Source organism: Bactrocera oleae, chromosome 5 (assembly GCF_042242935.1).
Source record: "Bactrocera oleae isolate idBacOlea1 chromosome 5, idBacOlea1, whole genome shotgun sequence".
Lineage (NCBI taxonomy): Eukaryota > Metazoa > Arthropoda > Insecta > Diptera > Tephritidae > Bactrocera > Bactrocera oleae.
Genome location: NC_091539.1, coordinates 37005390 through 37018797, shown reverse-complemented (window position 1 = coordinate 37018797; position 13408 = coordinate 37005390). Strand labels below are relative to the sequence as shown.

The following is a 13408-nucleotide window of genomic DNA, read 5'->3' as shown; positions in this document are numbered from 1 at the left end:
TCTCTACTGGTGCAAAGGAAGTTTTCTTTAATTGGTCCAGACCTTCCCAGTGTGTGTTTGATACAAAATAGAAAAACTACTCGAACGCATTTTCTACCTCTAATCTATCGTTTAGGCCTTTGCCCGACCGTTCGCTCACAGAAATAATGCTGAAACTCATTATATATTTTAATTCATTATACGGTCTGATTTCTCTATATAGTTCAAGGATTGATAATCTGACTCAGGATTTGTGAACGTGCACTTAATAGTCAGTATCGGCAATAACCCTTCGATTTTAAAAATCTACAAGCCCGAACTTTAGACCTGTAAAACCCATAATTTTTGAGACAACTTTACAATCCCATCTTAAACGAGAACGCTGTTTTACCCCCATCCGCATTTTGCAACCAACCATAAAAATGAAAATAATGCCATTTTTGTTTTGTTTTCTCAGCATTCCTCCATTATGACGAGGAACCCGCAACTTTATTCATTTTATCATCGGATTTTATTTTATTTTAATTCTTGTTTTACCTTTCATTTGTTTTGTGGTTTTGTTGCTTTTTTACATGCCTATTTCTTTTGATTTTTAAAAGACATACATATTAAGAATTTGCAACGTCTTATTTGGGAGGGAGGGAAGTACATATTTATGTTTGGTATTTTTATTTGCATCGTTTTCAAATTTATACTTTTCTGGTATTACACATAAATTCTGACTGGTTTTTGACATTCCACATGTGTAATTCGGATCTTTTTTTATATTTTCATACTTTTTTGACTTTTTTCTTATGTATTTTTTTAAATTTAATTTGCTTATTGAGTTTTTTTATATATTTATGTTATGAAGTTGTTTTTGTTCACTTTTTATGAAATTAATTTAAAAGAAGAACTTATTACTGATCTACATATTTGTATTTAAATTATAGAGAGAGAATCTACAGTAACAAATAATTAAATTTAGTTATTTGTTTTTTTTCTGAGGTGTAAAGCTCAGCTAAATGGGGAGAAAGACTGAGAAGGTGTAAAGAAACTAATTAAACTAATAGATATGAGGATTTTATTTTTTTTGTCAACTTGCAGTTAATAATGTGAGCATTATTTTTATGTTTAATTTTTAATTATTATTTGTGTTTTTTATTTAGTCTTATCATTGTAAAATTATTTTTTATAATAGCTAACTATTTTATTTTAGTTTTCTTCGTTATAAATTTTTATATTATTATTTATTTTATTATGACTTTATCAATTGCAACTGCAATTATTTTTATTTTTTATTTTTTCGTTTTTTTTCAATGCTACTTCCGCTGCTTGCATAGCTAAAGTTTAGCTGTTTACGACGCTTAGTCAGACTTTTTTTTGCAGAAGAAAATGTTTGCATTATTGTGTACTTAATTTTTTTTTTTTTTTTTGTAGAATTTAATTATTATTAATTTTTCCGGTTTTTGCTTCTTATTTTATTTTGCGTCTCTTTTTGTTCATCTTTCGCGTTAATTTGGTGAAATTTTCATTCTTTCTTGTTTTTCATTACATTTATACTTTTTTTGAATTTTTTTTATGGAAAAAGGCACAAAACCCTTACTTCTTACTTTGCAAACGCACAAATTATGTATTTTTGTTTTTTAATAATTATTCTTTTTTTAATTATCTTACTTCTTTTTTACATAATGAAAATTGGGAATTTTTTTATAAATTTTTTCGGCATACAACTATGCGGTTGATGGACTATTACTTAAGAATATTAGGAAAATGAAAAATTGTATTACTTTGTTTAAAAAAATTGCAAAGAATGTTAAACGAAATGTTTGTTTTAAGATTTTGTTAATTTTTCATACATACATTTTAAAATGCTAAACTCAAGTTTGTAGTTGTACACATATTTTACAATTGAACATTTTGTTTTTAAATTTTATTTTTAAACTTTTAATAATTTTTTAAATAATATTCTTGTCAAAAAACGGTTTTTCTTTTTCTTTTTGCTCTACCTATATAAAAGCTTTAGCCCAACCACCGCACTGTTTTACAAAACAGTTCAAATTTTGTTTTACTTTCGCAAAAATATATAACTTTGCTAACTATTTAGCATTTTTACTCAAGAACTAATACTTATTATTACTTGATTTCATATTATTTTTATTAATTTTTGTTTACTAGAACAACAAGTTCAATTTCTAATTCACTCTTCATGGAGTAGCAGCAATATTTCTCCTTTGTTCTGATAAATGTTCTTTTGAAAAATATAATAACATACATATAACATATTTTACAACTGAGTGAATAAAGCAGTTTTACAATTACGGAAATAAATGTTTTTGGATAAATTATTTTCCTTTAGTGCTACTATAATTATACATATACATATGTTTAATCAACCAATAGGTATTTTTTGCATGTGAAAAAAAATGGAAAAAAACAAGTATTTTTTTTTAATTTTCTTGCTTCACTTTACACCAATTTTCGGCAAACATTTTAAATAAGAGTTTCATATGATTTGGTTTCATATGAATATTAATTAAATATTTGTATGCATTATACAATATTTACTTGTATTTACATATATCAGCACTGCAATTATTTGCACTCATGCAATTTAAAACAAATTTTTCTTCCACAAATATCGTACGCTTTGCATAATTATTTTCACAATTATTTATGCATGACACGCCCACTACTTGGCTATGCACATAATACACTATTTGTAAATATGTATTGTATGTTTGCCTATTTGCATTTACACTTAGTTACATATGCGTACAGAAATTAGTAGCCTAATTATTTCATTGCGCCGGATATTCCTTTAACAAATTTCCATATCCGTACGCCATTTTTTTATTTAAAGATATTCTTGAATTTAAATTTGTTTCTTTTTATTAAACTTTGTTTGTTTGTTTTGCTTACATTTTTTGCATTTTCTCTTGATATTTTTGGTACACTATGCTTGCATTGTACAATTTTACCGTAATTTGTAATTTTTCTGTACATCACTGTAAGTAAACTAATTAGTAGAATAGCGTTTAATGTTCATTATATACAATTCCTATTTCAAGTGAAGCGGGAAAATAAAATAAAATTTTTTTGCTCAGTCACACAATCGCTTACTATTTGCATACATGCATACAATTCCCGTATTTTCTCTTACTAACGGCTGCCTCTCTAGCAGTGAACACTCGGTATGTTTCTCTTATATAACTTCGTAACTTTTACTTGTTTTTCTAAATTTTCCTTTCGTACGCGGATCAATCTTGCCTTACTCTCATTTTTTTCTTTGTATCTGCTTTTCATCGCTTGCTCAAACACACGCGCTTATTATAATTGCCTAATTTTCAATACTCGTGTTTGCTTTGTTAAAGTTTTTTTTTTGCAAACAATATTTTTATATGAAAATTTAGTTTTGCATTTTTTATTTGCATAGATTTTTCATGAAATGAAAACTAACGCTTAAAAATAGTAACAGCAAAGTGCAGTTCTTTGCCTTAAAGTCGAATTTTTTTTAGACTTCTTAGGTATATACTATTATTTTTACTAAACAGCTTTGAATCTGAAAATAGTCAGCTTTTAGTTGACTTCCACTCTTTGCTAAGCTTTCATAACCAAAAATCGTTGCAAATATTTAAATGTGTTAACTAAAAGCTAACTACTTTTGGATGCACCTCCGCTGTTTAACCGAGTATGCAATGTTTGACTATTGACACAGTTCAAGCGCTTTTATTTTTAGGTTATGTCATTTCGATTCAACTCAAAAACTTATTTGTAAAATCTTACTATAGATGTTCAGCTGAATTTTGCTCTTTTTACAGAAATATACACACAATTTTGCTTTATTTATACAACTTCTTCTTTTTGGCTATTATTTTGTTTTTGCTCCTCTTTCTGTTTCTGATGAGCTTTCGGTTTTTATTTTACAAGATATTTGTTGGAAACTTTCTTATTATCATGTACTCGTATTTCAAAATACACATCAAAAGCTTACAGTGTTTGCATTCATGATTTTTAACGGTATTTTTCATAAACTATATATATTATATATATATATAAATGTATATATACAGTGGTGTAAGTGAAAGCCGTACAAATATTTGGAAAGCTTGGTAAAGAAAAATATTGTTTACCCAATGTGTGCCTACAAAACTTAGTAGCTAAAACCGATTTTTTACAAAATTCGTAAGAGTTTAAAGTGCAGTATTGAGTCCGAAAAATGTCGTCTGTTTCCATGAAGAGCGGGATTATATCACTTAAATGGGGTCAGTTATGTCACTATGGACTATTGCCACGGCAGCATGGTTCAAAATTAATTGGTGGATGTTTTTTTGTCATTACAACTACAACTATAAATGGTTAGACACAGTGCTGTTTCAATTTTCTCTTAAGTAAGTAATTACTCAATTGCATCTGATCGCCTATTTAGTGGCTATGTTTTGTAGGCAGAAAAAGTATGCGACTATGAGCGCACGGCAATTTTTAATTTAATTTTTTTTTCAGTATTTTGAAAAGCAAAGAAAGTAGAAATTATTTTCAGCTGCTGAAAGTGACTTAGTTCAGAATACATTATTGTATAGGTGCACACTTTAGTACATAACTGTTGGTTCAATAGTTTTCTTGTATGGTTTGCATAAATATATTACAACTATTTTCGAATTCACTGCATTTTAAGAACACCAAAAAATAATTTTTGAAAAAAAAAAATTTAACGTGCGCTTCGTTAGGTGAAAACATATATTAAATAATTAATGTATCATATTGTATATACTTATATATATTATTATATATAATATTAAATAATGCAATTAACTGAAAAATTGTACAACAAAATTAGCTAACTTGTTTATAACTCGGCTAGTTTTTTGTTTGCTATTAGAAATCATACTATTTTGTATTAACAGAAGTGAAAATATTTGTTTGAATATTTTTAAATTAGCATATATAGCGTTTGTGTGGGACACGCCCGTAAAGAGACTATATAATGGTTTTGACTAATGTAATGTTATATATTGTATCCTGTAGCTTTGCGTAGGAGCAAAGGGTCGCATATGTTATGCATTTCTATAATGTTGGCATGAAACTACTGAAAAGTGAGGTTATAATTGAGTGTAATGATAATTACAAAGGCGTAGCGTGAATATACCAAGCGAAAAAAATAATTTTTCAAACTATTTTTTAAACAAGTGTGCAATTCGGCCGACCACGCTTTCATAAATTTAATGGAAATGTTTGCGTATGAGTAGTATCGTATGTATGCATTGCTATTTGTACATATGTGTTTGAAGTTGCGCAAAATGTTTCGCTTTCATTACTTTTACTAAACTTTTTACATTCTTTGCACCGTTTACACAAATACTTTCACACAGCGCTTTACATACATATAATATTTGCCTAACACTATACATAAACCTTTCTATATATACCTATGTAATTTGTTCCTAAATTATAATATAATGTTGTTGTAAAACAAAATACAGTGCGCATTTTCGATGAAATTATGTTAAGTAATTATAGTAGTTACTTAATTAAATACTTTTACTACTATAATTAAATTGTTCAGTTGTTTTTGTTTCTGTTTACAAATTTTCAACTTTCTGTTTTTACAATTTGCTGCATTTTGCCAATTTTTGCTGCAATTTCGCCTTATTTCATACATAATATTTTAAAGCAAAATTCTTGAATGTTTTGCCAATTTTTTTAAAAACAAAAAAAAAACATACAAATATAAATATTTTATCATTTGTTAGAATTAATTAAAAGTAATTACAATTTTTACTTTGATTTCACAAATACACACGTACATATGTATGTGTGTCTGCGTCAATTTGTAATAATATTATATTAATATGAATTGGTATAAACGCAAATAGTCTAATATCGCAAATAACGGCAATAAAAAAAACATAAAAGGGGTGCACTATTTGAATACATATATTTTTTTTGCACTCGCTTTCTGCAGCGAATAAAGTATTGTGCTTCACGCAAAGCAAATTTTACACTTTATGCTAATAAAATATTTTTAAAATTAAGGGGAATAATCGTCATAATTGCATAGAAAATGATTATTCTTGCACACACATAATATTTTGTTAATTTCTTCTTTTGCATAACGGTACGTCTACATTTTATATGCAAAATATATAGCGTTTGCAATGTGTTGGCATATTTTGCAATATTTTGTAACGCATTAGCGTGTAAATAATTGAAATAAACACAAACGCGGAGTTGCTATCAAATTTTAACAAAAAATTATAGCAATTCAAAAAAAAAACAACGACAGAAATAGCAATAGAATTATTTAACATAAGCAACGCAAATATATTAACAGAAAATCAAACAATGAAAAACTTCAAAAATTTATATTATTAATGTTACATTTGAATACATACATGCATTTATGTGTATGCATTTTGTATACAGGAAACAAAAAGTGTACAAACGAATTATACAATTAACTGCATTGCACTAAACACGCGTCGCCAATATTGGCGCAAGCGCGCGTATATGAATGTATGTAATTGATGTGTGTGCTGTTTTTTTTTTAGATTCCTTTCCTCTAGAAATGGTATAATTCTATACCAGCATTTTTACTGCTTTTGATTTGGGCACCTTTTTCGCGTTATGTGACCAACAGGCTGCTTTAAATAGATTTTGATAACAAGGCGTGCTGTTTTAATTTGCTAAAAATAAATATTTTACATTAAATAATGTCTCATAAAAAAGTTTTATGAAAGTTCTGGTGAAGGCAACAGCCAAAACGAGAATTGAACTTTAATTGTTATAAGCACACACACATATAAATAAATAAGTATGTATGCATGCATATTGGAATTTAACAAAATACGCGAATTTCCACTGCAACGCCCATAATTTTTTCTCGACACATATGCAACTTTAACATTTTCATTGTCATAATCATCATAAATAAATAAATTAGCTCATTTTTGGTTTGCTTTTTGTTTTTTTCGCGAACCTTTAGTGGTTCTCTTTATTACATCTTTGTCATAATACAAATAAACTCAACATTGTTTCTTCTTTAATTTGCCAAACAACAAAAAGGTGCAACGTGTTCACAATTTACTCTTGCCCTCTGTCTAAAGATTGCTACGCCAAATCCAACTTAAGTTATTTATAAGTGGTGTGTGTGTGCCTTGATTTGTGTGTGTGTTACAACACACACTTTGCGCGGGGTTGGAGTTTTTATTTGTTGTTGATGAGTTGTATGTGATATTTACCGTTATTGAATGTGCATGACGGGATGTTAAATCGAATGAATGATCGAGATCTAGATCTTAAAAAAAAAAAGTATAAAGCTATGTAAAAGCATAAGCTATTTGATTAACTACAATATTTAGAGATTATGTGACTGAAAAGTTCAATTTACAAGCAAAAGTATTTATGTTGACGTGGCCACACAGGTGGGAGGTTAATCTTGTTGAATCTTAAATCGTGTACCGCAGCACATAATTTGACCTGCGCGCTTTATAGTACTTGATAAAAAACATGCTTTGTACGAATAGTTTTATTGTTTGTGTGACTTTAAAGTGAAGTTACCACAAAAGAGAGATAAATTTTGACTAATCAGTTGTTTATGGCGGTGCACATTCAATTCGGTAAACAATTTTATGTATCATATCATTTTGTAATATTATTATTATATTTTTCGATTTTTTTGGGACGGGATTCCTCGCAGTTCTGCTACGACGTTAGGTTCCATTCTTTTCGCATAATTTTTGTACATAGTGAACATGGGGTGTTGATTTTGTGTAAGTTTCGCTAAAGAACCCGATTTTTTCTGTTTGGATAATGTTGCATATACGCTGCCGCCATTGCTGTTGGCTAACAACGAAACAATAAGGAATGCAAACATTAATTTTTGTTTACGTTATTACTGCTTTTTTTCACATGCAGCTATTATTTAACATGAATATTTTTTGGGATCTCATACATACATGTTTCATATTAATTTTTTTTACATTTTTGCAGTTTTGCTATTCGTGTATATATGTATGTGTTCTTCTATACATTTAATTTTTTTTTTTTAATTTTTGTTGCATTCAACATTTTTTTGTTTTTAATTTTTTTTTTGTAGTTTTAAATTAAATTTGGAAAAGTAATAATTATGAGTTTGATAATACAGTAGACTCAAAACAAGAAAAAATGAAAAAAAGAAAAGAAAAAAAAACTAAAGTTAAGCAAGGATATAAATACAGTTAACGAGAGTAAATGAAAAGAGTCAAAAAAGATATATGTAGCTGTAATGCTTGAGTTATCATCGTTATACATAGATAGTATACATAAATATTTAAATATTTTGCGATGTGTTCTCGTATCTATGTGTGTATATGTAATTAATTGTTTATATAAATCGCGGTTCCTTATATGTTTGAGAGTACGTATGTATGCATATGAATAATTTACAACATTTAACAAACAAAAAAAAAGAAGAAAGTATATAAGTAAGGTATTAAATAAAATTTTACACATAAACGATAAGCTGATCTAACTAAATTTACGAAAATTAACATGAATTATCTCTCATATTTATATTTTTTTGTTGTTGCTACTATTTTTTTTATAGATACTCTTGGCGCATTTTGCAACCGTTATGCACCATTTGATTTGCTGATTTTTTGTTTTTTTAGTGAATTATGTTTCATTATCCTTTTTCTGATTCCATGTGGTGAATTCTATTTTGTTGTCGTAGATACTGTTATAGCCAAAGTTCCATTGTTTCAATTTAATATTTTTTCTAATGCTATCGTTACCAATTCTTCCGACAAAATCCTGAGCCGCAGCACCTGTAGAAAAATTATAAACATACAGTTAGCAATTGCATGGTGATTTGTTATTGTAATAGCAACAATTTTGATGTACGGCATACACGTCGAATTAAAAAACAGGATTGCAAATAATGTAAGTAATGCAATAATTAAAAAGACAACTGAATTAACATGTAAAATATGTTTAATTCCAAATATCGAATTTAAAAGTTAAAAATACATTTTTAAACCCACAAATCGGATTAAAAATATGAATTGAAAATATTAGGCCTAAAATTTACTGAAAATGGATTAAAAAAAAGCGTTGGCTTATAATTGAAAATTGTAATAAATGTATTTTTTATATTTTTTAATTATTTCAAGATGGCGTACTGCGTGTTCTACAATTTTTGTTGGTTTATTTTTAATAAAACGTTACGAAAGTTTAGCTTCTCTGTCTTATTTACATTAAGTTACTTTAATAATTAATTATAGCTTTTCAGATAGTAATATGTAAATCTTTCCTTTTTATCATTTTTCATTCCAGCTTTTAATTCGAAAAATATTTTATCAATTTTTAATTGTGATTTTGAAATTAAGATCAAATTTCGAATTTTTGTTTCCGATTTTCGGATTAAATTTCCAATTTCGAATTCTGATTTTAAGAGTAAAAATTAAGTTTTCAATTTTTAATTTAAAATTTTTAAAATAAAAAAATTGCAACACTGTTATGAAGTTAACTCTGCTGTTCGACTTTTGGCCTGATAAAAATAAAGAGTTGTCATTTTTGAAAAAAAAAAAATAGCGCTTGAGGGAAAGTTTTGTTTAATAAAAAAAATTATATAATCAAATTATCCTCGATAAAGAAAAATATTAAACTTTCAGCGCTAAAATGGTTGAGTGATCTAAAAATTGTTTTTAATAGTTAGTTTCGCTTTAAAAATTCCTATATATAAAACTTAATCAAAGCTTGTGTGTGTCTTACCTTAAAATTGTATTTAATTGAGCGAAGCATTTAACGCGTCAACGGACGTGACACCATGGTGACATGCTTCAATATAGATGGATTTTTGTCAAGGATGCTTGAGAGCGGTTCTGCTGTACTGCCGTCATCGCCGATGTCATTGCCAGTAAACAGGCCATATTCGTTATTGTCGCCGTCGTTATTTTGCTGTTGTAAACCCAACGGTTCAATTGCGGTCAAATGATATTTGCAGGTGATGATCGTTTGATTTCGACCAGCCGCAGTTGCAGTAGAATCGCAACCGAATGCAAAATCTGCGCCACAAAGATTATTGGCCAAATCGGAACATTTCTTGGCAACGGCTGCAGCGGCACCAAAACGCAGCGAAGCATTCAGAAAATTCTGCAAACTTAACTCATTGGCATTGCGCGTGTTATGTAACGACTTCAAGGTATAGCTATTTAAATTGGCGATCTCATTGTTGTTGTTGTTTTGCAATGGTGTGACGCCACCGCCAACCAAGCTGTTGACAGCAGCAACAGCTGCCGTGGCGCTGCTATTTAAATGCGCGTGAAAATAATTTTGTGAGGCTGAATGACGTCGTTTGCGAGTGATTGCCTAAAAGAAAACCAGATTATTAGGGCGGAAGGGAATTACTTGTAATAATTCAAATTAATACCTTGAATTTTAAAGCCGAGTCAACTAGCTGGGCGTTAGCAAGAGCTGCAGCCACTTTGATTTCCTTCTGCTTTTTAAAGTCTTGCGCCAATTGAAAATTGGCAGAGGCCGCTTCCACACTCACATCTGCGTTGGCGCGTAAATTGCGCATATTTTTCTCAGCGATATCGGCTTGCTGCTCATAGGGGTCTACGTTTTTTTCTTCGGTTGCGGCTTGTGGTTTGGCATCATTTATTGTCATAGTGGCGTTTTGTGTCTGTGGTGGTGACGGTGGTGTGGTCTGCCAAATTTTAGCTAAATTCTCGTGCTCCCAACTCATTTGAGTTTGGTATTTATCTACATCAGCCGCAGCGGTTGAAGGGAATATGTTATCCACATTGGCTACAGCAGTCTCAATTGGCTTCACATTAAATTGGCGCAAAAGATGTAAAGGATGCATAGCACCACCAGCACCACCGACACCACCACAACCACTAACACTGTCGCTTTTGCCTAGAACACCACCACCGCCAGCCACAATTAAGCTATTTGTGTTGTCGCCAGCATTCAGTTGCCAAATATTGCGCTCACTGCTATTAGTATGCCACAAATTACCGCTAAATTGTGTTGCTTCAGCTTCCACCTGACGTGTCTCATTAACTTTTGCAGAATTGGAATTCAGTTTTTCAATTCGTTTGACGCCATCAGCATTGTTGTTGTCTGGACGCAATAATTCGGCGATGAGACGATTTACTTTTTGTATTACCGTAAATGTCTCGGAATCATTAGAATTGTTGGCAGCACTATCCACAGTGGTAGCAGTTTGATCCAGAGAGTCTGCCTGCTGTAATACGTGCTCTTCATTTAGTTCATTATTTTTATTTGCATTATGCAAACTTGTATTAACGGCACACTCATCCGACACCTCGGCAGTTACATCCTCGGCGCACCAATCGCTGTCGCTAGTTACAGTCTCAGCGCCGCTCTCACCATCAGCGCAAACATCGTCGTCTTCATTCTCATCATCATCATCGGCATCAGCTGCATCGCCAGCACTTCCTATATATAAATCTTGCATGTACTTCAGATCGCTCATTATCTCGTCGGCTTCCACTTGCAGTTCGTCGCGCAATAGCCTATTGGCCGGTATTGATTTTAAATCATTATTACAGGCGGCACACATGCCCCAAACAGACTCTATGCCGCCGCCGTCAACAGCATCATCAGCAGTCATGTGACCGGCTTCTTTGCACTTCTTGCGTATCTCATTCATTGACCACTGCTGCTCTAAACTTGTCATATCTACTTCTGCATGGATAGCGGCCATTCCATCGGGTAACTCAGCAATACTGCCATAAAAATCTACCACATCACAGCCAACGTCATAATCAACATCATCATCATTATTATTGTTGTTTTTAGCATTTTGTTGCAGATTCGGCTGTACTTGGTACACATTCCAGTTGCTGCTAGACGATCGACATTGACCAACATCAGCTCCCATTGACCACCAAGCGGAATGGTTGCTGGACGACGGCTGCGGCGGCGGGAAGTGTGCCATGGCGCGCGTAAACGCCTCCACAGTGTCGCTATAGACAAGTTCGTTTGCGGCGTTTGCTTTCAAATTTTTCGCCGCATTTGAAAATATTAAACTTATTGGATGCGGTTGTGCTGTTTTTGTTGATGTCGATGCATTCATGGCAACGCTGCGTTTGTTGACGCTGACTAGCGCACGTGCAGTTGGCGGCTCTGGATCCGTTTGGCAAGCGATTTCAGTGCGTTGCAAACGGAATTTTATGACGAAATCACGCTCGACTCGCATTACTTTGCTGCTGTGGCAAGTGGAGTTGGCCTTGGCGCTAGCTGTGGCTGCCTCACAATTCGAATTGGCATACAAGGGGTTGGCTGAGGCACCAATGCCCCCATCATCTTCCACCATAAAATTGTCGGTGCGTGTATACTCGAGATATTTCTCTTCTTCGTAGTACAAATAACCGCTGGCCGAACGTTCGTAATCGATAATATCCAATTCACTGCAAATATCGAATGTGTGCCCATCCATATATGATTTAATGGGATGGAAATGTGTGCGTTCGGATGTCAGTAGATTTTCGCCATCATCTATCACATCGAGTGCATAACGTTGCTGTTGTTCTTTGCTATTCGTACGTGGTGGGTAATTTCGCAGCTGCTGCTTAGCTGCAGCATCGTTCATGGCATTGCTATCATCCGACAATTGCAACTTTAAAACCGCTTTAATGCGTGAATATGCAACGAAACCACTGCCTGTGGTCGAGTGATTCACGAGCGTAATTTTCGGTGCTGCCATGCTGTCAGTGTCACGTGCTGCATTTGTGTCGCGCATTTGCTCGGCAGACCAATCATTTTTAGCATCACTTTTGGGTAGGTGATGCCAATTTGAGGCACCTGGTGTACATGCGCCCGAGGAAGATGAATCCGTGCAATCGGTTGGGTTCAATGCAAGATGAAAACTATTATTTTGACTTCCGCACTGTTGGTTATGCTGTAGAAGTGGTGTTGATACATTGCCTTGTGGCGGTCCAGCATTTATGCCTTCCGACCACTTAGAAGCCGAGTAGGGCGCGGAAAAGGCAAAGCTACTGCCATTGTTTACATTTATGCCACTGGCTGTGGCATCGCATTGCAATGCTTCTTCACGATTGTTGTCGTCATATGCGTTGAGATGATTGCCGGAGTTATGGACTTTGAAGTAGAAGGTTTCATCTGAATCACCACCGCCAAAATTTGCACTCTCTGACCAAATCGAGTTTTGTAGAAAGAGTGCTACCGGTGTTTTGCGCTCTTCTCCAATTGTGCCACCAGCTCTACGCGCACCCAAATTGTTGCCACTGTCACTGCAGCCGCTATTGTGACGTAAGCTAGAACGTTGCGATTTGGCTTTCTCAATTTCCTCCAAATTGCTCGGCATTGAGTAGTAGTCACTTGTGGGACCACCAGCTATGTGAGCATCAGCTTGTTGCGCGTTGGAGAAATTATTAATCTCACTAATACCACCACCGTTTGACTGAAAATTTAGAAAAAA

The 13408-nt window shown here is 32.4% G+C and overlaps 1 protein-coding gene across 13 annotated transcripts in view; it reads right to left on the bottom strand.

The window, feature by feature from the left end:
* Positions 1-1221: 1221 nt before the first annotated feature.
* LOC106622535 (uncharacterized) overlaps positions 1222-13408 on the bottom strand; it is a 58398-nt gene continuing 46211 nt past the window's right edge. For all 13 annotated transcript variants that reach the window (XM_036371578.2, XM_036371584.2, XM_070110179.1 and 10 more), the window contains 3 exons: positions 10367-13390; positions 9709-10305; positions 1222-8762 (listed from right to left, as the gene is read on the bottom strand). In XM_036371578.2, the coding sequence (XP_036227471.2) occupies positions 9739-10305; positions 10367-13390 (3591 nt within the window). In that variant the 3' untranslated portion in view covers positions 1222-8762; positions 9709-9738. The remainder of the gene's footprint in view (positions 8763-9708; positions 10306-10366; positions 13391-13408) is intronic.